This window comes from Gopherus flavomarginatus, chromosome 6 (genome assembly GCF_025201925.1).
Source record: "Gopherus flavomarginatus isolate rGopFla2 chromosome 6, rGopFla2.mat.asm, whole genome shotgun sequence".
Lineage (NCBI taxonomy): Eukaryota > Metazoa > Chordata > Testudines > Testudinidae > Gopherus > Gopherus flavomarginatus.
The window spans coordinates 45,159,741-45,187,715 of NC_066622.1; the positions used below are offsets into that span (position 1 = coordinate 45,159,741).

General features: G+C 39.4%; 1 protein-coding gene across 2 annotated transcripts in view; it reads right to left on the minus strand.

Annotated features, from left to right (window-relative positions):
* Positions 1-27,975, minus strand: part of POC1A (POC1 centriolar protein A) — a 105,690-nt gene that overhangs the window by 73,242 nt on the left and 4,473 nt on the right. For both annotated transcript variants that reach the window (XM_050957858.1, XM_050957857.1), the window contains exons 3-7: positions 26,973-27,144; positions 22,518-22,697; positions 18,550-18,657; positions 14,977-15,092; positions 7,552-7,685 (exon numbers count right to left, since the gene is read on the minus strand). In XM_050957858.1, the coding sequence (XP_050813815.1) occupies positions 7,552-7,685; positions 14,977-15,092; positions 18,550-18,657; positions 22,518-22,697; positions 26,973-27,133 (699 nt within the window). In that variant the 5' untranslated portion in view covers positions 27,134-27,144. The remainder of the gene's footprint in view (positions 1-7,551; positions 7,686-14,976; positions 15,093-18,549; positions 18,658-22,517; positions 22,698-26,972; positions 27,145-27,975) is intronic.

Sequence of the window (27,975 nt, forward strand, 5' to 3'; positions counted from 1 at the left end):
GAGCCAAAAAAAAAAATCTTACCACATTATAGGTGAAACTGCGTTATAGCGAACTTGCTTTGATCCGCCCCGCCCCCCCGAGCACTGCTTTACCGTGTTATATATGAATTCGTGTTATGTTGGGTCACGTTATATCGGGATAGAGGTGTACTTTTATATAAACACATGCATAATATGGTTCAATTTGCGACACGGCAGAGGAAACCAAGGTAAATCTCTGCCATTGATACCATTTATTTTTTAATTACTGAATTTATGGTGTAATATGTCAATTCTTCAACAGAAAGCAGTTTGGCAAAAACAGTAATGTTTCATAGTCAGAGGTGGCAATTGTTTTAAATATATTATCTTCACTAACTATTTTACTATTAAAAGGTAAAATAGTACTATTTGTGGTAGCCATCGGTTACATAATAAATATACCTGTTAGGTACTATAAATTACCATTTAGCACCACCACACCCTGTTATAGTAATTTTGCTCAAAAAGAGTTTGAACATTACACATGCTGCTGCTAAGCCTTAAAACATTCAGTTTATAAAAAGACACCACTGTAACCTGGGACTCATGAATCAGAGACTCAATATTTCTTAGTTTCTATCATCTGTTAATAGGATTTGTGCTTTTATTTCCTCCCGCCCATTTCTGTTTGCTATTCCTATCTCCACTCAAATGCTTAGTACTTTTTTTTTTTAAAGACAGTGCCAACAACCCCGCAACAAGCTACTGACCTCAAACAAATTTAGTTTTCCAGCATCAAATTTTATTATAAATAACAATGTTTTAAAATTATAAAAATGTTCTTGTAGTACTGCTCTTTTACCTTCTTTCCAACATACACCTCCCACACACAACTCTGCCCCTTCCTCTTACTCTTCTGGTATGTCTTAAGTTACACCTAAATATAATCAAGACAAAAAGTTATTCGGCTTTTTGGAGAATGCCAACACCCCCTCCTCCTTCCCCCCCCCAAAAAAAAACAGGAATAGAAAATATTCTTATCAGATTTCTAAACTACTTGCAAAGCTGGTTTCACAAAAATTAAATCTCATCTACCAGGGGATTTGTGAAGCTCTATAAAAGCTGAGGATTGTACTGTCTAGCAATAAAGAGCTATACGAGTCTAACAGAAGAGCAGTCCTATAACTTTCTGTACACATGCCATAATGAAGACCTGATAGTTCCTCCCCTGTCAAAGCTAGAACAAGCTTTCCATTATAAGCTTCATTTTTTAAATCCTCCTAAGACTCCTCACCCAAAATGTTTCATGAATGTCTTCAGACCCAATCACCCCAAACTTGAGGCTAATCAGACATGGCAAGTCTGGCAAATGGAAGGTCTTTTCATCTTTAGCCTGGTTTACACTATGAGTTTATTTCAAATTTAGCAGCATTAAACCAAATTAACCCTGCACCTGTCCACAAAACGAAGCCCTTTATTTCAATACAAAGGGTTTTTAATATCGATATCTGTACTCCTATCGGACGAGGGAAGTAGCACTCAAATCGGTATTGCCATATCGAATTAGGGTTAGTGTGGCTGCAATTCGATGGTATTGGCCCCCGGGAGCTATCCCACAGCGCACCACTGTGTCCGCTCTGGACAGCGATCTGAACTCAGACGCACTGGCCAGGTAGACAGAAAAAGCTCCGCAAACTTTTGAATTTCATTTCCTGTTTGCCCAGTGTGGAGAGCTGATCAGCACAGGTGACCATGCAGTCCCAGAATCAAAAAAGAGCTCCAGCATGGACTGTACGGGAGTTACTGAATCTGATCTCTGTATGGAGAGATGAATCTGTTCTATCAGAACTCCGTTCCAATAGATGACATGCCAAAACATTTGAAAATCTCTCCAAGGGCATGATGGAGAGAGGCCACAACAGGGACTCAACACAGTGCTGCGTGAAACTGTGGAGCTGAGATAAGCGTACCAGAAAGCCAAAGAATCAAATGGACACACATGGAGGGAGGGGTGACTGATGACTGTAGCTATCCCACAGTTCCCGCACTCTCTGAAAGCGATTTGAATTCTTGGCTGAGCTCCCAAAGCCTGAAAGGTCAAAAATATTGTCGCGGGTGGTTCAGGGTATGTGCCATCAGCCCCACCACCACCTCCCTCCGTGAAAGCAAAGGGGAAAAAAAATCCTCTCTTGCCTTTTGTCAATGTCACCGTATGTCTACTGGATGCTGCTGGCAGATGCGGTGCTGCAACACTACACAGCAGCATCCCCTTCCCTTCCCTTGCTTTGTGGATGGCAGACGGTACAGTAGGACTGATATCATTCATCGTCGTCCCGTGACTGCTCCTGGCTGGCCTCAGTGAGGTCGGCTGGGGGCACTTGGACAAAAATGGGAATGACTCCAGGTCATTCTCTTCTTTAAGCTTTGTCTAATGGAGATTCAGTCCTGCCTGGAATATCATAGCAGCTGGAGGCTGCCCTCCCCTCCCTCCTTTGATCTCTGCTTGCACAGGCAATAAAAAAAAGTCATTGTTGTTTCTGATTCATGCATTCTTTATTACTTCATCACACAAATCGGGGGATAACTGCCATGGTATCCCAGGAGGGGTGGGGGAGGAGGGAAGCAACGGGTGGTGTTGTTGGAGGGCCACCCCCTAGAATAGCAGGCAGCTCATCATTTCTGTGAGATGTCTGGGGCTCTGACGCGGAGCGGCCGTTTGCCTCTCTGGTTCTTTAGTAGGTTTGCCTGATAGTCTAGGCAGGACTGACTTTCCCTTAGACAAAACTTAAAGAGAATGACCTGGGGAGTCATTCCCATTTTTGTCCATGCGCCCCCGACCGACCTCACTGAGGCTGGCTGAGAGCACCCATCACAGCAGCAGACGGTACAGTATGACTGGTAACTGTCTTTGTCAACTTGCAAAGCAGCAGATGGTACAGTAGGGCTGGTAACCGTCTTTGCTAACTTGCAAAGGCAAGGGGATGCTGCTGTGTAGCGCTGCAGCACTGCGTCTGTTAGCAGCATCCAGTAGACATACGGTGACAGTGAAAGAAGGCTGAACAGGTTCCATGATTGCCGTGCTATGGTATCTGCCTGGGCAATCCAGGGAAAAGGGTGCTAAATGATTGTCTGCCATTGCTTTCACGGAGAGAGGATTGACTGATGACATTTACCCATAATCACCCGCGACAAATTTTTGGCCCCATCAGGCATTGGGATCTCAACCCAGAATTCCAATGGGTGGGAGAGACTGTGTGAACTATTGGATAGCTACCCACAGTGCAACGCTCCTGAAGTCGACGCTAGCCTCGGTACATGGACGCATACCGCCGATTTAACGTGCTTAGTGTGGCGGGTGCACTCGACTTTATATAATCTGTTTCCAAAAATCGGTTTCTGTAAAATCAGAATAATCCCGTAGTGTAGACATACCCTTAGGAAAGGAGAATCACTTCTCTTATTATGTCAGCTCAAAAATGGCTTGGTCTAGAAACTTGAAGTTCTGTTCTGTTACCTGCAATGAGAACTAGCATCCAAGTATTTTTAGAATAGTTGGGAAGTCAATTTTGGAGAAGGTCACTCACTGTAAAACTCCCAAAACTTTTCAAAACTGTTAAGTCCTGACAGAGATGAACTCCTCTGTTTAAGCTTTTGTTAATAAGACAGCTTCTAGCTCTTTTTGTTAAAGATAAATTGAAAAGGAACACCAATCACTACGGTTGGCAGTTCACCAAGTTAAATCTTTCCCTCAAAGTCATTCAGTTATTCATGGGCCTCCTGTAACACCCTCCTCCACATCCAGGAAGGAAAACATGTCAGCCACAAGAGCTGGCCGGTAGAATTTCTGCTCCTGACTGAGAGCATCTATGAACACCCTTCCTACCATAAGGGAGAGCAGATGAGGGAATCCTAGACCTCATCTTCAATTCAGTGACTCCTCCAGTCATTTTACTAAAAGACACCATGACCCACCAGTCCTTGAGCCAATGTCACTTTCCTTTCCACAAAGGTAACTGCATACTAATGTGCCTCAGCAGAAGTCATTTTCCACCCATTTATCGACTGACAACCAGTTGAGTAGAGGATAAGGAAGATGTAGCGGCGGAAATTCACCCTACTGATGGGTGAGCACATGATGGCATGATATTTAATCCCTTTTCTCAGGTAAAGTGTGGTATTGACAAAGAGAATTACTTCTTTAAAAATGTTGAGGTAAGAAGCCATTATACAGATAAATTATCTTGTCACAGGAAAAACATTTTAGATGACTTCAGGTCACAGTTAGTAAAAAGAGCATGTATGTCAATAAAAAAAGTACATAAATACTTACAAGATACTTATTCACTAGCCTTTTGACCACATTTTTTTTAAAAAAGTTTAAAAATGGAAAAACAAAAGCCTCTACTTACTATATTTCAAGTGGTATCTAAAAATTTCACTACTTAGAAGACCCCTACACACAGACACACATGCATCTACTTCATCCCTCCCCCTTATTCCCAACCCTCCGAAAACCTGGAACTGCATGCAAATCTGATGCTGTCCTCTTTACATATTTTGACAGCAGATAGCGGAGTAGCACATCCATATGCTGATACACTTGTTTAAAGTGTCTTACAGTTTTAGTCAGTGAAGTGGAGAGTTTCTATAGTGTTACCATCTACCAATCAGGTGGGTAGAAGATGAGGATTATATGGCCAAAGTTACGTTTGCTTGAAGAATCTTAACTCTGCATTTTTTTGTCTCCTATTTATAAATATAACAATACTAATGTTTTACGTAACTATTTGCTTACAACTTCTACTCTGTTAATGAAGTTGTCTGGAAGAAGTCATTAAAATCTTCAGAGAAAGTATACATACAGGGTACATATTTACATTTTTCTAATGACTACCCCAGAATGACTTAAAGGTCCTGTAACATTCCGTTCCTGTATGATGAACAAATATCAATGGTGGGCCTGTATACCAAGTCTCATTTGTATGAGAGTGAGTGAAAGAATTTCACAACTTGAAGCACTTAAGAATAAAAATGTGCAGCTACAGCATGATATTTTGCAGCTGCAAGATGTCAGCTCAGAGCTACAAACTCCAGTGTCTCTAATGATCTTTCTGGTATGAGAGACCAGCTCCATTATAATTAAAGACAGCAATATAAACTTGGCAATTCTCCCTATGTAAACTAGAGCTAATCAGCCGGTAACACAAATTCCTGGCACTCCAACAGTTGCGTCAAAGCATGTTGAAGGAACTCAAGTCTTTCTTCTTGAAATTTTTGCTTACGAATAACTGTCCCAGAACAGCAATCAGCTGTCAGAAGAACCACCAAATCTGGACCAGGCATATTCTCCCACACAGACTCACAAGACAAGAATGTCTTCAGAACAAGCTGTTCATCTGGATGACTAATATTTCTACAATCTTGCTCATTTAAAAAAAAAATACATTTGTCTTTTAACACTTCATTTTCAACCACAGTAGTTACTGACACTGACTTAGGAGATGTCTGCACTGCCATCAGAAGTGTGACAGCAGCACATGCAGACATCACCAAGCTAGCTAATTCAGGTACCAAAAGCAAAGAAGCTGCACCAGCAGCAGATGGCAGCATGGGCTAGCTGTCCAAGTACATACCCAGGGTCCCAGGCACAGTTGTATAGCCCATGCTGCCATGGCTTCATTGCTACTGTTACTTAAAGTAGCTAGATCAAAGCTACTTACTGTCTCTCTCTGTCACTGGGGCAGTACAGACAGCTGTGTTAAGGTTAGAGAGGAAGGGGTAAAGACACAATACATACCACATATAAGTTTTTTCACCCCTCAAAAAGTGTGTGTTAAAACCAGCCTCTAAAATCAACATAGCAGATTTTATTAGGTTGGGGAAATCAACCCAGGGCCAGAATAGGTCTGTTGAACCAGGCCCTAAATTAATACACTATTAAGATTGCACAAGAATGTTTGATTTTTAGAAAAAAATGCCCTCTCATCCCCACCTCCTTCCATTACTCCCTAACAGGAGGGCCTAGCATGTTGCAATGCAGATTGTAGCAGTCCATCACCGTAAAAGGAGTTTCCAGCTGTTGCTAATATAATGTAACAAAGAATGCAGAAATCCAGCAGAAGATGAGAGGCATATCTGATTGATCTAGACCAGACTCAAAACTGAAGGACTTGTATGTCTGTGTCCATATGTATCCAATGCAAAATGGTTAGTCCCACATCTGACTAGCTGATTCAAGAAGAATCTAGCCATTTTTTTAAAATATAGCATCAATCCACATAAAACTACAAATGAAGTCTCCTCTAGTATTGCACAATGCAGAGTTTAATGACTCTCAGCTATTCACCTTTTCAGTTCTGGAACTACTCCAGGGCAAGGCCAAATTCGCTCATTTATGCAACCACATGGGGAGAGGAAGATGGAGGCAGAAAGAAAAAGAAAAAAAAGTGTGTAGAAATCAGGCTCAGGCTCCTAATAAATAAGTTCATCATTTACTAAAAAAGCACTCTTCCTCTCTCTGCTCCCCCACTTCTCCTGCTCTCAAACTAGGACTCGCTATAAAAGGCACAAAGTCCTTCCTCTCCACTACCTAAGCCCCCTTCCAGTAAATAATTAATGCCCTTGTTCCCCCTAACTTAAGTATGAAAGAAAGCGTGTGTGTGTGTATTTTTACATGTCCTGTATTTAGTGGATAGCTCGTTTTTGTATTTCATGTAACTCACCCTTCTATACAGTTTCAGGCTAGGGTTTTCAAAATGGGGCCTACAAGAGTTGGGCTTCCAACTCGGGCTAGAAAAGTCCAAAGCCCTTTGACTTTGACTGTTGGGTTAAAATTTAAGTTGTCACTAACTTGTTTACTTTTCATTATTCATGCCTTTGCTGCCTCACTCAGCTTGGACAGTAAAATCAGACTATTTGTTTAGATTTAACGTTTAAAAACCACAAGAACTCCAAGCACTATGAATATAATTAGACCTATCGCAACAAAACACCCAGCAGCATAAATACTAGAATACAAATAAGTTAAGTCTGCCAATCAGGAATATTAAGTAATCAAAGGAAGATAATTTAACTTAGGCAGCTGCCAAAATGTGAAGACTCCAGAAAAGCTCTCACCTCCAAATCACACCCAGGAACATACCCCTCCTCGTTCCCAGAAACCCTATCAGGCAAAGTAGCTAGTCTGTGTATAGAGCCAATTTCCAATATTGATCTCCATGTATTAGCACTTTTTATTTCAGTAGCTGACTCTCAAGGAAAGATTGTTTTTAAATTGTAAGAACTTATTTTGTAAAACAACTTTAATGCCAAATTTAGAACTGAGGCGTATACTGTCTCCTTTTTTTTCCTTGCTTATGAAAGCAGTACCTTAGATTAATAAGTTACATTTCTTGTCATGTTTTCTCTACATTTCCTCCGCCACCGATGAAATTTCAGGTTTAATTAAAAATCTAATCAAGGAACCTTAAGAGTTATAGGCCGAGAGAACTGAAGCCTAACACTTGACTCAACATCATTTCTCTGTCCATCTGCTGAGTCCATGTGCTTTATGCATTACTTTATAAAAGTAATAGTGAAGATTCTCCTCACCTGATGACCATGAAGAGTATACAGCAGCCTTCCTTCTAGTAAATCCAGAATTTTAAGGGTTGAATCACTGGAGGCAGTAATGAGGTAGTTTCCAGAGGGGTGAAAGGAAAGAGAGTTTACCACAGCACTGTGCACTAGGGAAGAAAATAAATATTAATAAAATAAATACATACATACACACACACAGAGAAACCAATTTACACAATAAATCATGCCCTCCCCCACACACACACGTTCCAATACTCTGTTCTAATATGTTTAATGTATTTTCTGATCATAATTTTCACATTATGCAGGAACCCTTTTCAAAGCATTCTACAATGAGGGTCATATTCATGTCTGGGGAAGAGTAAGTTTTGCAAGTTACTCCAAAGCTCAGTTTGGCACTATGCATTTTAAGTTTAAACCAGAAATTTGAACTGTACACCAAGGTCTTCTCTAACCAGTGAAAAGGGATTCTGAGAGTCAAAACTGAACATTAAACATTTTTCCAACGAGGCTCTACTTTTCCCAAATTCTAAGCCATCTTAAAATGAAGGCAAAACCTCAACGCCAGCATCTCAGGGAAAATGTTAAGTAACACTTTTGTGAAAAAAGCTACAGCAAGTGATTTTGTTTTGACTTGCCACTTGTGCCAAAATTTCGTCTTCCTCCAAAATCTGCAGTCTTAGTTTAAGACACTTTGTAAGAGAAGTACCAGCCAGCTTGAAAACGTATGTTTGATAGCGGCCCTATTTGAAGGTCTAGCATGAGATGTCTTTATAGTTTCAACAAAACTCACTAGGATATTGAAAGTTTCTTAGAACAGTAAGTAGTATTTGGGGATTTTTAATTTTGAAACATGCATGTCCAGTGACACAAGCCTTTCTACATGGGGACAGAGCCTAAGAGTGGTACTTAGAAGAATTAAAAAAAACTTCAGGAAAGACTGAATTAATCTGAATAGCATCTTTTTCAAATCTTCTGCAACAAAATGATCTCCTTATATTTATGTATTATAGCATAAATATGCTATTGAGCATATCTATCTGTGGGAACATATAGTACTTCACATAATGTATAACTGCTTATGCATGTGATATTACGGGATACCAGTAACCACCACTTAAAGATGTTTTGAATATGAAGTCTAATTTGTCTCTTAGTTGCACTATCTGGCTCAAAAATGTTCTAGCGCCTTGAATTTAAGCTTTATTATAAAAAGAGACCAAAACTAAATTTAGTTTTTATTTCAGTCCAAGTTGCACTTACCTCGTCTTACTATAAACCACAGATAAAATTTTAAAAGCACATAACACTGTGCATCATCATTAGATTTGATATCTGAAATAATCTTGTTGAGTTAGCACAAAATGTAGATATTTCCCTTTAAATACTACTAACAGGTGTCACAACAATTCTTAAAGTGTCTTCCAAAAAAATAAAATAAAATAAAAAGGAGGCCCAACTATACAAAAGGAGATTCTTAATCCAACCCAGGTAACCTGGAAATGATTACTGCCTCAGGTAAACACTTAAATTCATTATTTCAATTACATGAGAAGGTTAATACCATCATGTACATTACTTTCCCAACTGGTGGGCAGTGGGGAAAAAAAGAACAAACAAAAACGCAAACATTTCTGGAGACAGAAATTGATTCAGAGATTGAAAATAGAACATATTTTTACTATAGATATTTTATTTTGGTTCACGTCACAAGAATAGGGTTGTTAGTACAATTTTCTACTACTAATGAAATGTATATAGCCTCCACAGTCAGATCTATTATCCCCCACTCCATATACCCATTCAGTTAATGGATGTACATGTATTTTATCAAAGGAATAAGTTTCAAAACAGAGTACTTTGACCAGGCCTGCACAGAAAAGTGACCAGAAATATGGTGGCCAAGAGTGGATCCTCTGAAGCCCAGGACAGGAAATGAACTACTTCCAACTTCAACAAAGAGGATGGGAACTTTCTAGGATGGAAGGAAACCATACAAACCCCGCAGACAGGTTGAGGCCAAGCATTGTAGGCAGCCACAGCTTGTGCCCAAGTACTTCTTGGCAGCCATAAGCTCAGAGAAAGGTCCATCTGTCCTCGTCTGCCATCAATTATTGCTATTTATTATCTGTACTACCTTAGTGACTACGAACCAATTCACAGATCAGGGACACCACTGTTCTAAGCATTTACAAACACAGAACAAAAAGACGGATTGTAAGCCTCTTGGGGCAGGGACCAAGTATAAAATGAGACAACAGATGGATATAGACAGAGTGAGGAGTACTAACAAAGAGGTAATACTGGTCAGCGTGACTGGCAGTGGTCTCAGCAAACTAGCAGCATAATCATTGTCAAGTTTTTTGTAGGCTTCACAGCAAAGGAGTTTTGAGGAGGGATTTAAAGGTGGATGATGAAGTAGCTTTGCAGATATTAATGGGGAACACCTCCCAAGCATATCTGGCAGCATGGGAGAAAGCACACCAGATGTTTGAGAAGTTAACAAGTAGTAGAGGCTGGGATCGTCAACAGCTCAACTGCTTCCCATACCAGCTCCCACACCTCAAGAGATACTTACCACCACCACCACGTCCTCCCCCAATTCATTCACACTGAGCTTGACAGCAAGAACTGTGATCCAACTCTATTTCATGCTGCAACTAATGATACCAATGAATGGTAGAGGCAACAGGGGAAAGAGGAAGCCCCTGCCACTGACTTGTCCATTTGCCATTCAAAGCTTAGAAGTGTGTATGGCCAATATTAGAGAGATGAGGTCTCTCTCCAATATCCTGGGACCAACATGGTTACAACTACACTGCATGTGGCCAATATCAACCCCCATTTATGATTAGCCGAGTATTAAGGTCATACACACATCTCTTTTTGCAGATTTATCCACTAAAATTGAGTCTCTGCAGTCCAAAGGGTGAACTTAAGTACTGTGAACAAAATGTAAATCATGAACTGTGACAATGGTCAGCCCATTGAGTACCAGAGATTAGATAATACTAATTTAGCAGCAGTTGACTAGAATATAAATTAAGATGGCCATAACAACCTCAATAAAGGTGGTTTCCATTGTACATCTACTGTTCGATATTTTTCATCATTTTTGTTCTTTATCAACAGTCCTAATAAAAAAATATAGTCATGATGTTACAAAAAAAATGCGTAGGGTTGTTCCAGTAGACTAATGTAAGCACAATGTGAACTGAAACTTTGGGCACTGCAGAGCCAGCAGAGTTGGATGCTGAAGTACTGTAATCTGGGATCACCTCTGATCTGATGGCTTACTCACAAATCCATGACTTTGGGCTGTAGGTTTAAAAAAAAAAAAAAAAAAAAAAAAAAAAAAAAAAAAAGAAAGAAATAATGGGAAAAACTGAAGGAAATCCAAAGGATTCTAAGCTACTATTAGTAATACAACCTCTGTTCTCCCCTGCTGCAAATGATGCCTCCTCCATACCAAAAATTTAAACAAAAAACAAAACGTGGAAAACAAATATTTTGGTAATGTACAATGTGATCAGGATGATTGCCCAGGGTACTTAACTCCATGAAATCTGCATTGCTCTATTTTTTGTGACCTAAAATGTACAATTTGATATAGTAATTTATTCCATATGTAATAAGTATAAATGGAATAAATTACTATCAACCTTTATTATTAATTTGTATTGTGATACCAGCTAGGAGCCCCAGCCACGGACCAGACTCCATTGTGCTAGATGCAAATAAACACAGAACAATAAGTTGATCCCTGCCTCCAAGTGGCTCATATAGCATAATCTAGTCCCCTAAATTATTCTGTTACTAGCCAGAACCCCCAAAGACACTTCTATTGACATCTCTGAGACTAATGCGAAATAACCAAGTACAAAGACAGATGGCGGACATGGAAAATGTCTTTCATTAGGCTACTTCTAATTATTTATGCACTTGCTGTAATTAGACTGGTAAGAGATATCACTATAACCTTATGCTGCTACCTATAAAAGTAGTGCATCATGCCTAATACACATAACTTCACACTAATAAAATTTTATGTCTGAGTACATTCAGAGAGTCATTCTGAAGAGTCCACTATTTATTCCTCCTAGATAATGAGGAATTGAAGGTTAAGTCACATCACTGGGATGCTAGTTTTCCTTATTTTGCAATATGGCATCAGATTTGCCCCACACAACAGGTCTTAACATATTAGTGAATTTCATTTCATACCAGTAACACTGCTATACAGACTTTTTTTTGACTGATTTGCTGTACAGGAGTACTCTTCTTAGTATAGTGGGTAAACAGTTCATTTGTCTGCTTATTAAGTATGTCCAGATTATTTATAAGTCAGTTTATTGAGACACCCTATAGAAAAGCAGAAAGCAAACTGTAAAACCTTTAACTACCATTTACAAATGTTGCAGCTGGAACAAAGTCACGGCAACAAGAACAGACTAATCAGTGATTGGGTAACAACGAAAGCGTTATTCACCTCTCTGTCGGGGGGAAAACACTACTCATCAATTACAACTCTTCAATCAATCCAATTTGACTCTTAAAATGGATTCACTTGGAAAAAAAAATCAAACAAATGTGTCAGTTTCTTAACATGATTATATATTGAAGGAAAAGACGCCCTCTAGAGGAATTTAGTGGTTTCATGGTTACCTGTTCTAAAAATATAATTTTCACATGTGGAATACCTGTAACTTCTATCTAAATCAAATGAGTTAGGTATATAAATGCTTATGCAAGAAAGAGAGATTCCAGTTGCTTTGCAGATACAAATGGGTATGACTTCACTGTGCTCATAACCATTGCAAGTTATTAGTTTTAATTTATTATTTCAAACTGAAAGTTTGGTGTCTAATTAGGATTTCTGCAGTAGCTGGTTTTACAAGATTTCAATAACAAAAGTGTAACAATAAAAATGCTACTCAGGAAAAAGATACAGTTAAAATTCCAAGAGACAAAAATAATCCTGGCAGTCAAATGGTAACTAAGCCATACTGGACCCAGACAATTTAATCTCTCTAAATCGTAAGCAGGAAGAGATCACTGTAGGGCCAAATAATGGTGTGGCTGGAAACATATGCTGTATATCCTGCCACTGCATAAAAGCTGATAAGCAGTTTCAGATTGCCCTTTACCCTAGTTTAAGGATTTAAAAAAAGTTCTGCCTGTTTTAACAGCAGAGGCTTTGTACCTATTTCCAAGTTTTACTACTACACACACAGTTTGGAGTAAGCACTTCTCTCAATACACAGACAACACTGCTAGTGGAGTTATGGCCATCAGAAAGAAATACCTCCTTTAGCTCAGACACTCATATTTGGTTTGTGCTGAAATTCTTGGTTACAACTATAGTGTAACCAATAATATGGTGACATGCATACATTATCCACAAGTATTCTGCACTGCACCTCTTCTGGAAGATCTTTGTTTGCCTTAACATATGTTCAGCAACATAAATGTTGATACATTGGAAAGGGCATACAGAAGAGCCCAGTAATGATTAACGGATTGGAAAACATGCCCTTATAGTGGAAGACTCAAGGAGTTCTATCTGTTTAGCTTAAAGAAAAAGTTAGAGGGGACTTCATCACAGTTAAGTATCAACATGGGGAACAGAAATTTAATAGAGGGCTCTTGATTCTAGCAAGCAAAGGTATAATGTGGTCAAATGGCTGTAAGTTGAACCTAGACAAATTCAGACTAGAAATAAGGTGCAATATTTTAACAGTGAGAGTAATTAATCATAGGCACAATTTATCAAGGGTTTACCTCCCTTCCTTTGGTCAGTTTGGAAATGCAATGAGGTAATGCTCAACTGACTGAAGGGGAGGGGGGGCAAAGCTGAGAGGTAAGAAAGGACAGGATGAAAGGGAGAGACATTTGCCATGCTCTCTCTCTCCCACCTACATCTGCAGACACCACACCAAGCAACTGAGTGCTGATCACAGGGGAGAGCCTGACTGAAGAGGAACCAGCCAGCCTGTGGTGAGAAGCATTTAAGTTTGTAAGAACAATGAAAGTGTTAAGATCAGCTTAGAATGTGTTTTGCTTTTATTTCATTTGACCAAATCTGACTTGTTATGCTTTGACTTATAACCACTTAAAGTCTACTTTTATAGTTAATAAAAGTGTTTATTCCACCTGAAGCAGTGTGTTTCGTTTGAAGCGAGTCAGACACTTGCCTTGGGATAACAAGATTGGTACATATCAATTTCTTTGTTAAACTGAGGAACTCATATAAGCTTGCAGCGTCCAGCAGGCATAACTGGACACTGCAAGATGGAGGTTCCTAGGGTTGTCTCTGGGACTGGAGGTATTGGCTAGTGTCATTCGGTTGCACAATCTAAGGAGCAGCTTACATGCCAGAGGCTGTGCGTGAACAGCCCAGGAGTGCGGGTTCTCACAGCAGAGCAGGGTAAGGCTGGTTCCCAGAGTCAAGGACTGGCATGACCTAGCTGATAACCAGTCCAGACAACACCAGAGGGGAAGAAGTCACAATATGCTTTAGTGCAAACTGGAATTAATTCAGGGAAGTCCTGTGTCATACAGGGAGTCACACTAGATGATCACAGGCCTTAAAAATCTATGAACAGTAAAAACAGCTCGATATATGCGTGATTACAGTTCTGAAGTTTGCAGACTGATTCATTAAAACACTGCCACTAGGAAGGATTATTTACTAAAATGTGGTTAAGCAGGGACATGGTCATTTAACAAAGGAGTGCAGCAGTCTCTGAAGGCTAACTCTAGGGACTATCTCATCACACTTAGACTACAAGGAGAACGTCATGTAGCTTTGAATTTCAGAAACCCTCAGAGAGAAAGGAAGGTAAATTCTCTCTCAACAACAAAAACAAAACAAAAAAAACAGTGCTGCTGTTCACTTGCTTCCTTATGGTACCAAAGGACTATGACAGCCTCAGTGGCCTCTTCGCACACTTCCTGATTTACTATCGAACATGTTCCTCTCAAAGCACTCATCTGTAACAAGAGTTTAAGCACATGCTTTTAGAGGTAGATATGAAGGAGGAGCTGGCTACTCAGAAGAAGTGATAGGACAGCTCTGCTTTTTTGGCATTGCTACAGCTTTCTACACCTTTCAGCCATATGTACATTCACTATTTATTAATAATATAGGGAGGCTAGAGAATGATTAGTTCTCCCAGTCTGACTTATGTAAACAGATGCACAAAGCTGAAAACATTGTTGGGTAGAAAGATAGCACAGGCTATATAAACACCAGAGGTGCCAACAGTTTAATTTAGAGCTGGCAAGTTCTATTTTCATCTTGTAAAGTGAGCAAAAATTCATTGCAAGCAAATTTATGTCCTTTGTCTAGCCTCTGGGGATCCAGTTACTAGGTTAAACACCACAGCGGAAAAAAACAAAAACAAAAGAAACAACTCTCTTAGGTCTGCAACTTACCTTGATAATGCTGAAGGAGTCTGTTCATCCTAACATCCCACACCTTCACTGTGTTATCTGTGCCAGCTGCAGCAATGCATGTACCATTGGGATGAAAATCCACATGATTCACAAACCTATAAAGAAAAATCCAACAGTTTAAACTTGAAGGGATCCCTTTCAAGAAGGAGCACTACAGTATGTTCATGTAATAATATGGGGGCAGAAGGAAATTTGACTTAAAGATACTAAACACAGCTCAAGTCAACTAACATTTATCTTGTGCTTCTCTCACATCCCTAAGGCAGGATATGATATAGCACTCTATTTTATATATATTTGTATTAAAAAGAATTTGGGGACAATTACATGAGTTCCAGAAGGCTTGCTTCTGGAATTTTGTAGATTTAGATGTCTTAACATTAATTTTCAAAAAAAGTTAATATTTAATAGAAGTAATTTTTTTTTTTTTTTTTTACTAAGATCACAGGAATTCTTAACTGGTGCTTATGAGATACAACATGCAGCCATATCCTTTGAACACACTGTTATTTTTAAAAAGTATAAAACAGATCCTTCGTAAGGTGCTTTGCAACTCTTGCTCCATTGATACAAGCAAGACATCGGATAACAAGAAAACTGACTGCCCTATTAGAAACCTTACATTGCACCATATTAATAATACCACCAAGCGCTTATATAGTGCTTTTCATCAAATTCTTAGATCTGCTGTGTGGAGGAACCATGTATACTAAAAAGGCTTATGAAAAACAACAATATTGTACCATGCCATTAACGAGATCAGAATCAAAGGTCATGACATTAAATACAATCTTAATGACAAATTCAGACATTATCTTGAAACAAGAGAATTGTATGAAAGGGAAAATAAAAAAGGCAGTATGCAGTTACTGGTGTATAGACGAGGTGTGCGTCAAATGATGCCAGGGAGTCGGAACCTAGAAATCATGGGTTCTGGTCTCAGTTCGATCATTGACTTGTTCTGTAACCTTGGACAAGTCCCTTAATCTTGTGGTGGTTCAGTTTCAGCTGTAAAATAGGTATAACACTTCCCTACCTCAGAGAAGACATATAGGAGGTTTGATTAATTTTATGAATGGTTTAGAGAGCCTAGAATGAAAGATACTGCACAAGGGCAAAGTATTATTGCAAAGACCTTTTACTTTTTGAACTTCATTAATTTAGAGCACAATACAAAGTTTTGGAAAATCTAGTGAAGAGACGTGAGATTCAAACCTCCTTAAGTTTCCTAGAACTAGAGACCGAGAGAGAGTGTGAGTGAGAGTGTGTATGTATTGGGGAGGAGGGAGGAGAGAAGAGGAAAAGAAGCCAAACTTGAACAGCTTAATGGGACAATATCGGAAGGCCCAGATAATCTTCATCCAAGAATATTAAAGGAACTGGCGCATGAAATTGCAAGCTCATTAGCAAGAATTTTTAATGAATCGGTAAACTCAGGGCTTGTACCATACGACTGGAGAATTGCTAACATAGTTCCTATCTTTAAGAAAGGGGAAAAAAGTGATCCGAGTAACTATAGGCCTGTTAGTTTGACATCTGTAGTATGTAAGGTCTTGGAAAAATTTTTGAAGGAGAAAGTAGTTAAGGACATTGAGGTCAATGGTAATTGGACAAGTTACAACATGGTTTTACTAAGGGTAGATCGTGCCAAACCAACCTGATCTCCTTCTTTGAGAAGGTGACAGAGTATTTAGACAAAGGAAATGCAGTAGATCTAATTTACCTCGATTTCAGTAAGGCATTTGACACAGTTCCACATGGGGAATTATTAGTTAAATTGGAAAAGATGGGGATCAATATGAAAATTGAAAGGTGGATAAGGAACTGGTTAAAGGGGAGACTCCAACGGGTCGTACTGAAGGGTGAACTGTCAGGCTGAAAGGAGGTTACCAGTGGAGATCCTCAAGGATCAGTTTTGGGACCAATCTTATTTAACCTTTTTATTACTGACCTTGGCACAAAAAGCAGGAATATGCTAATAAAGTTTGCGGACGACACAAAGCTGGGGGGTATTTCTAACACAGAGAAGGACCGGGATATCATACAGGAAGATCTGGATGACCTTGTAAACTGGAGTAATAGTAATAGGATGAAATTTAATAGTGAAAAGTGCAAGGTCATGCATTTAGGGATTAATAATAAGAATTTTAGATATACATTGGGGACACATCAGTTGGAAGCAACAGAGGAGAAGGACCTTGGAGTATTGATTGATCACAGGATGACTATGAGCCGCCAATGTGATATGGTCGTTAAAAAAGCTAATGCAGTTTTAGGATGCATCAGGTGAGGTATTTCCAGCAAAGATAAGGAGGTGTTAGTACTGTTATATAAGGCACTGGTGAGACCTCATCTGGAATATTGTGTACAGTTCTGGTCTCCCATGTTTAAGAAGGATGAATTCAAACTGGAACAGGTTCAGAGATGGGCTACTACGATGATCCGAGGAATGAAAAACCTGCCTTATGAAAGGAGACTCGAAGAGCTTGGTTTGTTTAGCCTAGCCACAAGAAGGCTGAGGAGGGATATGCTTGCTCTTTATAAATGTATCAGAGGGATTAATATTAGGGAGGGAGAGGAATTTATTTAAGTTTAGTACCAATGTAGACACAAGAACAAGTAGGTATAAACTGGACACTAGGAAGTTTAGACTTGAAATTAGATGAAGGTTTCTAACCATTAGAGGAGTGAAGTTCTGGAACTGCCTTCCAAGAGGAGTAGTGGGGGCAAAAGACATATCTGGCTTTAAGACTAAGCTTGATAAGTTTATGGAAGGGATGGTATGATGGGATAGCTTAATTTTGGCAATTGATCTTTGAATATCAGCAGATAAGTATGCCCAGTGGTCTGTGATGGGATGGGATCTGAGTTACTGCAGAGAATTCTTTCCTGAGTGCTGGCTGGTGAGTCTTGCCCACACGCTCAGGGTTTAGCTGATCGCCATATTTAGGGTCAGGAAGGAATTTTCCTCTGGGGCAGATTGGCAGAGGCCCTGGAGGTTTTTCGCCTTCCTCTGCAGTGTGGGGCATGGGTCACTTGCTGGTGGATTCTCTGCAGCTTGAGGTCTTCAAATCACAATTTGAAGACTTCAGTAACTCGGACATAGGTTAGGGGTTTGTTATAGAAGTGGATGGGTAGGGTTCTGTGGCCTGCTTTGTGCAGGAGGTCAGACTAGATGATCATATTGGTCCCTTCTGACCCTAAAATCTATGAGTCTATGAGAAGAGATGTGAAAAGTTTCATTTAATGTGGTTTTGTCCTCAGCATAATGTGGCTAAAATGATTTCTAAGAAATCTTCTCATATCTAGGCCACTGCATGGATGTTAAAACATGTTTAGCTCCATTTACACTAACATCCATGTCACTTTCAAGCCCAGCAGTAAGGGATCTGGAAGGAATGGTTGGTGACTAAAGGTCATTTCTGTGTAGCTAGTATATATGTGACCGTACAGTCAGTCACGATTTAACCTCTGCCAAACAGTGAAAAGTGTGGAAGGCTCAAATAAGACAGCCTTGTGTGTCTTGCCCCAGTGCATTCTACTGGTACTCACCCACCGTGCTCACAAAAAGAATGTATACATTCTCTGCTGGTTTTATCCCATAGTTTGATAGTTTTATCATCACTAGCAGAAGCTATTAGTCTTCCATCTGGAGAAAATCTAAAAACAAAGACAGAAGTTATAACAAAGTTCAGAACTAACAAGAAGCTGGAGTGAACAGACAGTATGAGCTAGAACGGGATACCTTAATCATGGTAGGATGCATTTTAGGGTTTGTCTACACCAATATTTAATTCACAGCATGCTGGGATATAAATCTACCCCGCACTAGCCTACCATCCACTAAATGTCACTGTGTACCCTGCTGTTCTCTAGTGTACTTCAATCTACTCACATTTCAAAGCAGGGTAGATCAAAGTGCACTAGCGAATGGTTAGTGTGTAGCAGCTGGGTCCACGGACACTTAGCATATGGTAGATTTACACCCCAGCTTGCCGCAAATGAAATGTTCATGTAGACAAGTATTTACTCTTTGAGTAGTCCCACTGATGTCAATACGACTACTTGAGGAGCAAGGGTAGCAGAATGCAGAGCTAAATCTGAAAAGCTGATTTCTATGATTACTGAGAAAAGCAACCTAAAAGGACTGAAATTATTGAACAGCATGCAGATAGATTAAAAGACTTCAGAAAAAATGGTTAAACTGATTTCAGATCATCTATCCCACTTGTTTTCATTTAAGGCTGTTTCAAGTGCTTCATTTCTAGGCACTGCTTCGGATAATTTCTAGATTCACTACCAGTAGGAAAGGTAATTTATTTGTCCTCAAAATGCCTAAATTTCTGGTTAAGGCTATTAGGAGAAGTTCAAACTAGACAACAGTAACTGCAGCATTAGAAACACTGTTTGACAGTACCAGACAAGTGCAACCTTAAAGCCACCCTCTCCAACAAGTAGGACCACTGAGATCAACACATCTACTCACATGCATAAATCTTTACAGGATTAAGACTTTAGGTTGCAATGAAAGAATTATGGCCATGCATATAACATAACGTGTCTGATGTTGCACTCTATGTGATTTTATGAAAATATGCTAATGAGTGTGAATATAATGTAACTGGAATATGCTTCATGCAAAAGGTCTAATGTAAGTTATCATTACAAAGCGTATAATCTACTGAGTGCGGTCCTCTTATTTGTATGTATGTATTTCTAGTTTCAGATACAAGAATGATACAACTCTGAGGGCCTATTGTAATTATGCAAAGTGTGGGCCATTAAAGTGTAAATTTGACTGTGGATGGCTCTGTTTGCTTGCAGGCCTTCCTGTGAGTCAGGCTGGGAAGAATGAAGGCTTGGGGTCTCACAGGATATGTGACCATGTCACCTGGTACTGGAGTCCATCTTAAATCTGGTGCTTTTCCATTTAAAAGGTGGGGTGGGAATCCAGGGATACAAGATTCCCAGCTTGTGCTAAAGATATAAAAAGGGGGTAGAACAGAGCAAAGGGGGCTGCTAGTCATGAGAAAACCCCTAGTTACCACCTGAGCAGGAACTGACAAGAACTGTACCAGGGGAAAAGGATTGAGCCCATACTAAGGAGGAGTCTAGTCTGTGAAAGAAACTTATTGGAACATCACTGAGGATGAGATTTACCTATATTCAGTTTCTTAAATGTATTAGGTTTAGACTTGCGTGTTTTGTTTTATTTTGCTTGGTAACTTACTTTATTCTGTCTGTTATTACTTGAAACTACTTGAATCCTACTTTTTATACTTAATAAAATCACTTTTGTTTATTAATAAACCCAGAGTAAGTGATTAATAAACAGTTGTGCATCTCCCACTATCAGTGTTAGAAAGGGTGGACAATTTATGAGTTTACCCTGTATACACTTTATACAGAATAAAACTGATTTATTTGGGGCTTGAACCCATTGGGAGCTGGGTGTCTGGGTGCTGAAGACTGGAGTACTTGCTGAGTTGTTTTCAGTTAAGTCTGCAGATTTAGGGGCATGGTTCAGATCCTGGGTCTGTGTTGCAGCAGGCTCAAGCCAGGGAGAACTTCTGGAGTCCCAAGCCATCAGAGAAAATGGGCTCAGAGGTAGTTTCAGCACATCAGGTGACAGCCCCAAGGGGGTCTCTGTGACAGAACCTGTCACACCCATCATTTTGTATGTATGGTTAGGATTGTGTTATCCAGTGTGCATTACTTTGAATTTATCAGTATTGAATTGTAGCTGCTATTTTGTTGCCCAGTCACCCAGTTTTTAAAGATCCTTCTGCAACTCTTCACAGGTTGCTTTGGACTTAGTTATCCTGAGTAATTTTGTATTGTCTGCAACCTTTGCCACCTCACTGTTAACCCTTTTCCAAATCATTTATGAATGTATTGAACAGCACCGGGCTCAGTACAGATTCTAGGGGGACTCCATTATTTACCTCTCTCCAGTCTGAAAACTGACTGTTTATTCCTACCCTCTCTCTCGTATCTTTTAACCAGTTACTGATCCATGAAAGGACCTTCCCTCTTATCCCATGACTGCTTACTTTGCTTAAGAGTCTTTGGTAAGAGACCTTGTCAAAGCATTTCTGAAAGTCCACATATACTATATCCACTGGATTACCCTTGTCCACATGTTTGTTGATTCCCTCAAAGAATTCTAATAGATTGGTAAGGCATGATTTCCCTTTACAAAAGCCATCTCGACTCTTCCCCACTATATTGTATTTATCTATATGTCTGATCATTCTGTTCTTTACTATAGTTTCAACCAATTTTCCTGGTACTGAAGTTAGGTTTTACCAGCCTGTAACTGCCAGGATTGCCTTTGGAGACTTTTTAAATCATGGGTGTTACATTACCTATCCTCCAGTCAACAGTCCGATGGCCGATTTAAAGGATAAGCTACATACCACAGTTAACAATTCTGCAATATCATATTTGAGTTCTATGCTTTTATTCCCCTACATACACTACCACTCCCCCACCAGTAAGAACTACTCTGTCATTCCTATATTTTCTGTACAGTGGTTTTACCATGTCCTATGGCGGAACAATGGCAAAATTCCCATGATGCCTATTATATCAATATCCTCATTTAATACCTCAAGTTCAACCATCTTACTATTTAGACTTCTTGCATTTGTATACAAGCATTTATAAAGTTTGTCAATATCTAGTTATCTGTCTTTGTTTGACTGTTTCTCTTCAGTGCCTAACTAATTTATCAACTTCTATCATGTCCTCTTTATTAGACTAGTGTCTACTTTAATAAATCCTCCCCTCAGGGATGTGTCTGTCCAAACTGTGTGCAACTTCATACCTGTTGGTTTTCCCCCCAGTCCTAGTTTAAAAACTCCACTGCAAGCTTTTTAATTTTACATGCCAGCAATCTCGTTCCATATTGGTTTAGGCGGAACCAGTCTTTCCAGCATCGACTCCTCCTTTCCCAAAAGGTTCCCCGGTTTCTAATGAACCTAAATCCCTCCTCCCAACAGCATAGTCTCAGCTGGCATTGAGACCCCACTGTTTGACTATCAAACTGGAGCTGCACATAGAACTGGAAGCATTTTAGAGAATGCTATCATGGAGGACTTAAAACCAAAAAACAAAAAACATCTTACCTACTGCCCTAAATTCAGCCTCCAGGACCTCTCTCTCCTATCTTTCCCTATGTCATGTACTATGACTACTGGTTCCTCCCCAGCACTGCTTACAAGTCTATCTAGGTATCTCAAGAGGTCTGCAACCTTTGCACCCAGCAGGCAATTCTCCATGCAGTTCTCCCAGTCATCACAAATCCAACTGCTAAAGAAAAAAATTTAGAAGTTGCATTTACCTGCGGGTTGGGCAACGAGGATATATGGATCTCTATACCTGTTCAAAATTACTTCTGCTCAGGACTGATTTGAAGCATAAGGCAAGGTTGTTACACCAAAGCCACATGCTGAATGCACTCTTTGTTTTAAGACATACATCACCACCACTGTTTTTTGCCGGCAGGTTGTACTTACTTGGCACAGCGAACCCAGTTTATGTGCTGGCTCAAGGAAAAGAGAAATTTCTGTCTGTGAACTGTCCATACTTTGACTGTTTTGTCATCAGAAGCTGTAACCAACGACTGTCCATCACTGGAGAACTGAACGCTTCTTACAGTTGCTGTATGAGCCTTGAACACAGTAGATTCTCCTTTGCTAGGTAGAAAAAGGAGTGAATGATTTTTTTAAGTTGCACAAGAGGCTATGACACTATGTTCTAAACAGCCTGAAGTTTGTGTAAACAGGACAGAGTGTTTAACCGCTATTTCTATGGGCACCATATACATTTATGTTAGGAGAAAATTGTTGACCTATCCTGAGCAGACAAGTGTTTAGGAACCATACAAAACATAGCTCTAAAAGAAACTGCTCTGTTTGATTTTAGTTACTGGAGCCCATCCTAACTTCAGACAATTTATGTTTGTGTTGTCTATACAGAGGTAAGAAAAAGGACATGTTTTTAATTAGTGTAAATCAAATAGTCTGCTAAAAAGAGACTGTTTACATCAGTGATGCTCAATCAGTATACAAAGACAAGAACAATAGTGGCTGAATTTCTGGGCTGACATCAGGTCTTAACTGTCATTGCAATGAGGAAAAAGAAAAGTATAAAAGAGAATTTCAATTATAGTCAGATAAACCATTGATACCAAATGGAAGTGTGTCTAATATTACAGCAAATACTTTTTCTACACAGCATCTTCTGAGAAATACATGAGTTACTTTTAATCAGAAATACGAGAAGTGGGACAAAGTGAGACCAATTTAAACACAAACAAGCTACAGAATTTAATATTAGTTCTTCCTCTCACCAACATTTTCAAAGTAGTGCAGAAGGTATTTTTCTGGCAAACATATACAAGATTGCAGAACAAAATTCAGAGAATTTCAGGATTCAGTAGGTACCTGGTAAGCTACCAGTCCTGCACCACTCCCTTGTGCAGGGCAGGCTAGCAGTAGCACAATGCTGAACGACTGAAGAGCTCAAGCCAAGTGGTGGGGTTTTCTCATTAAAGCTAATATTTAATGGACCAGCTCCCAAGTGCTGTAACTGGAAATCCAAGTTCTGTTACCAGATTCTTGAACCCTTGGATTCTAAGGGACATGAAGTGCTGCAGAAGGAATGCACTCAGGCCCTGGGAAGAGACAGCTTTCTCTTAACTTTCAACAGCAAACCCCCATTTGACGGGCTCCAAAATAAATCCCATCCAGTCCTAATCTGCCAGAAGACTGGTGGCCTCAAGTCTTAAAGGTTGACAAGCGACAGGGAATTCTGGGTTCTGAAAGCTATATAGACTATCCCCTAGTTTTAAAGAGAGTCTATTGGTAACTTTTTTCTTGCCAATTCAAAAAGTTTCAAATTGGCATTTAAATTAAGTAATAGCAGTGTGAAGTGGCAAGATTTGTAAATATGGTCCAACAACAAACCTAAGGCCCCAATTCTGTAATCTATTCCCTGCAGACAAACTCTGCACCCATATACAGCCCCACTTAATTCAAAGGGGGTCCATTTGCTGAGAACAGTTTGCAGGGGCTCCAAGTATTTTACCAAGAGGTCTTTTCTCCATCTAGTGTAGATCTCTGCTTCTTCAGAAACAGACACCTCCTTATCCACAAGGGAGCAGATTATAAGAGCTCACTGGCTGACTCCTGAGAACCTCACAAGGCAGTCAGCAGCCAGCCCTCCTGGGTGAGCCCACCCTTAATTCCCTGATCTTGCCATGCTTGCTTGATAATAAGATAAGGTCTCCAGACACAGTCACAATCATCATTGTAAACTCTCATAATAAGGGTAGAAAAAGTGTGTCATTGAGTTTAAATTCTTTATTTTACTAATTAATTTTTAAAAATAACCTGGATTAGAGAACAGGATAAGTGGGATCAAGGAAGATCTGAAGAGGAAGGAGAAGGAATGAATGAATCTCAAAATGGATAAAATCCATGTTTTCAGAGCAAGACATGCAAATATTAATTTGGTACTGAAAATTTCTGAACTACCTTCCTTCATTTTTAATGAAGCCAAGACCTTCTCACGCAGTACAACACTAACAGCAATGCTACTGACCTTCATGTTTTGTTAGGATACTCAAGACTACCCTTATTGCTTTTTAAGTTCTCTCCTTACTAAAGAGATTTCAGTGCATTTATTGGACTACATTTAATCAAGCTGTGAATTTAAACACACTAAAGAGACATCTGACTTAAACTTGATATTTTCCTTGAGTATAGTTATAGAAGTTCAGTGACTGATAATACTAAACATACACACACACAAATCAACAGTACTGAAAGTTGCCACATAGTGAGCTGCCTCAAGACAGGCAGAGGTGGAATAATTGCCATTCCATTCTAGCTTACTTCTGAGATGGCAACCACACACACAGCTTCAATCACTGAACTGATATTTTCAAGGCACTGAGATTTCATCCAGCACAATTCATTTAAATTCAGCCTCCCCAGAAGATCTTGTCTTTCCACACAATTTACACATTCACTTCCAAGAATTCCAGTAAGTGGTGTTTTTTGGTTGAATTTATTTTCAGGATTATATATATTAGCAGCCAGGCTCTGGATGCAGAAGAAGAAACGGTCACTCCCTTTTTTTTGTCTAGATGGATGAACGATGAGATTAAATTTTAATCAAATGTAATTTATCTAGCATCTTAAATAATATACATGTTTTTAATATACAAGTGTCATATTTCTTCCAGGGAAGTTCTACTAAACAGAAGTTAACTATAATTGAAATTGCAATCTGCACATTTTCATCCAGCTTCAATGTAAGTATAGCTTAACTTTATCCAATTTCACTGTAAAATGGATCTATTGTACAGTCATGCTGTCATTATGAAGGTACAATGGCACCTCCATATTAAAAGACAAATTGAGATTTGTACTAAAAGCAGGGATTAAACTTTTGTTATATACGAATAATAGTGCATCTTTCCTAAATGTATTACTCACTGAGTACAGAACAAAAATTTATAGAATTTACACAAGAGCCTATTAATTTATGAATACGTTTTTTAAAATGGGTCTTGAGACTTGGGGGGGGGCAAAGAGGGAGTGTAATTTTTTTTAATTCTTCTAGCAAATAGATTCTGGATTTTTTAAATCTGACTCACTTTTAGATTATAGCAAGAACTAGGGCACAGGCTAATTTAGGACTACTGTGTTAACAAAAAAAATTAATACAATTACTCATAGCCATAAAACATTCCAACAAAAATATAAATGATTAATTTTAGAATATCTTCCCTGCTTCCTAGGCTGCTGTGTTTAGTGTCAATTGCTAAAGAGTACAAACCGAACACAAATAAGAGACCCACCACAAGTCTGCTTCCCTCTCAGGGCCCAGACTCACTATTTCTTTAAAGTCTTTAACAGTAGCACTTCCCAGAAAGCCACCCTTCCCCAGCTCTCTGGGCCCAAATCCTCACACTGGCTACCACATGAAAGGGAAGATCACTTCCCCAGTTTATTGAAAGAGGAGGGAGACATTCTCAGCTCCATACAGAGGTCCAACAGATGTTACTTGTAGAAAAAGAAAGTTGCAGACAGAAGCATGATCTGAGTCTATGTTGCAAGCATGCCTTTGCCACTTAACGATGTATTTCAGTTGGATCAGTAGTAGATGGGCCTGCTCTGGGCTAACTAACATACTTCAATCATTTTAAGGCAGCAGCACAGAGAGACTGGATGGTTAAAGGAATGGTAAAAATAATGGTTAGCAGCTGCCAGACAAGCATCTCAAAGCACGTTACAAACATCAAACTAAGTCTTCTAATCTCCCAGTTAGGTAGGCCACCATCACAATTTTAAAATTACGAAAACTGAGGCACAGAAAGGGTAAGGTCCCATGCAAGTTCACGACAGCATAAAAAATTTAGGTCTCTTAACTTCCAGGCCTGTGTTTTAGCCATATACCATCATTCTGCTATTAATGGGACAGGGAGTTATTAACCAGAGGTCATGAAAAGTCAGCCATTGTTTGGTGGGACAACAACAAGCAAGTCAGAAATCCAACTCCTAGAACAGATGCCTATATTACAAAACCTGAGCACTGTATTTGTCAGTGCTAGAGCAAAGCTAAGGACTAATGAGCCATGAAACATGAACTGGGAGGGAGACCAGTAGGTAACTATTTAAGTACAATATTACAGCAGTGTCAGGAAGTTTACACTGATAATGTCTGTGCTGTACCTGTTCTGTAGACAGAGGATTTCAGTCTCTAGGGTTAACAAGCTGGCATCTGCTTCAGGACTAAATTCACTTTATAGAAGAGTTCTATGCAGAATGGCTGTTGCATCACCTAATATTTTTTCCTTTAGCAAATAACTGATTCCCAACCCCCACAGTGGAGCACTCCTGTCAATGGAAATCACACACCACAACTTAACATAAAAGACTTAGGAAGCAGGATATACTTACACATTTGGAACCCATAAACGGACAGTTTTGTCTCTGGAGCCTGAGGCCACCAGATGGCCGGAAGGTGAAAACTGAACACACATCACTGCATCTTTGTGACCCACAAAGCGATAGGCTCTCATTTGGGGTCTCATACTCCAGATCATCAAGCACGAATCCATAGAGCCACTTGCTAAATTTAGAGGAAAAAGACTTATTTAATATCTTCTCTTAGTACACGGGAACAATCATATACACTGAAGGGATCAGCACAGATTTCAGCCCTTTCAAACACTGGTTCTCTCCACTGAATTAAGACCTTTGTTAACCCTGGGGCACCACTACAATTCTATTTTTTATTGGCAAAATCAAACCAACCATTCAGAATCAACTTATTAATTGAAAGTAGGCATGGCAACCCAAGCTAAGAGTTAGTTCATGTAATTCTGTTATTGCAGTAAACAAACAAAAAAGTACAAACATTGTAAGAGATATTCCAATAGAAGGCAATACACACATGTGCAGAGGCTCTAAGATTTGAGACTCCAGTGTCTCTTCATCAAAACAATTTTTTTTCTGTTGGAAAGCAAACAGCAGTCACAACTTTGCTTGGTTAATTATCCAAATGTAGATACACAAAGCAGACAAGCCCAACACACACACTTGTGACAGTGCTTTGTGCCCCAGAAACCTGGCTTTTCTATGGTTACACAGTTACCAACACGTCCTTCTGAGGCACTGCTTCAGATGAATGTTCCCAGCCTTCTCTATGCTACTGTCCCTGATGAAAGTGCAGCTTCCCCTACAGCCTGCCATGTTTTATATGTCCGTAGAGCAGTGGACACTTACTGTGATGTATAATGGCACAGATATTCAATGGCAACTTACAGAAAAATATTAGACAACAAACCTCTAAAATGGTGACAATTAAAATACCTCTTCAAACTAATCCTACATTTAAACTACAGAAACTTCATGGGAAAGGGGTTGATTTTTTGTGGGTTTTTTTAAAGCAAACAAACAA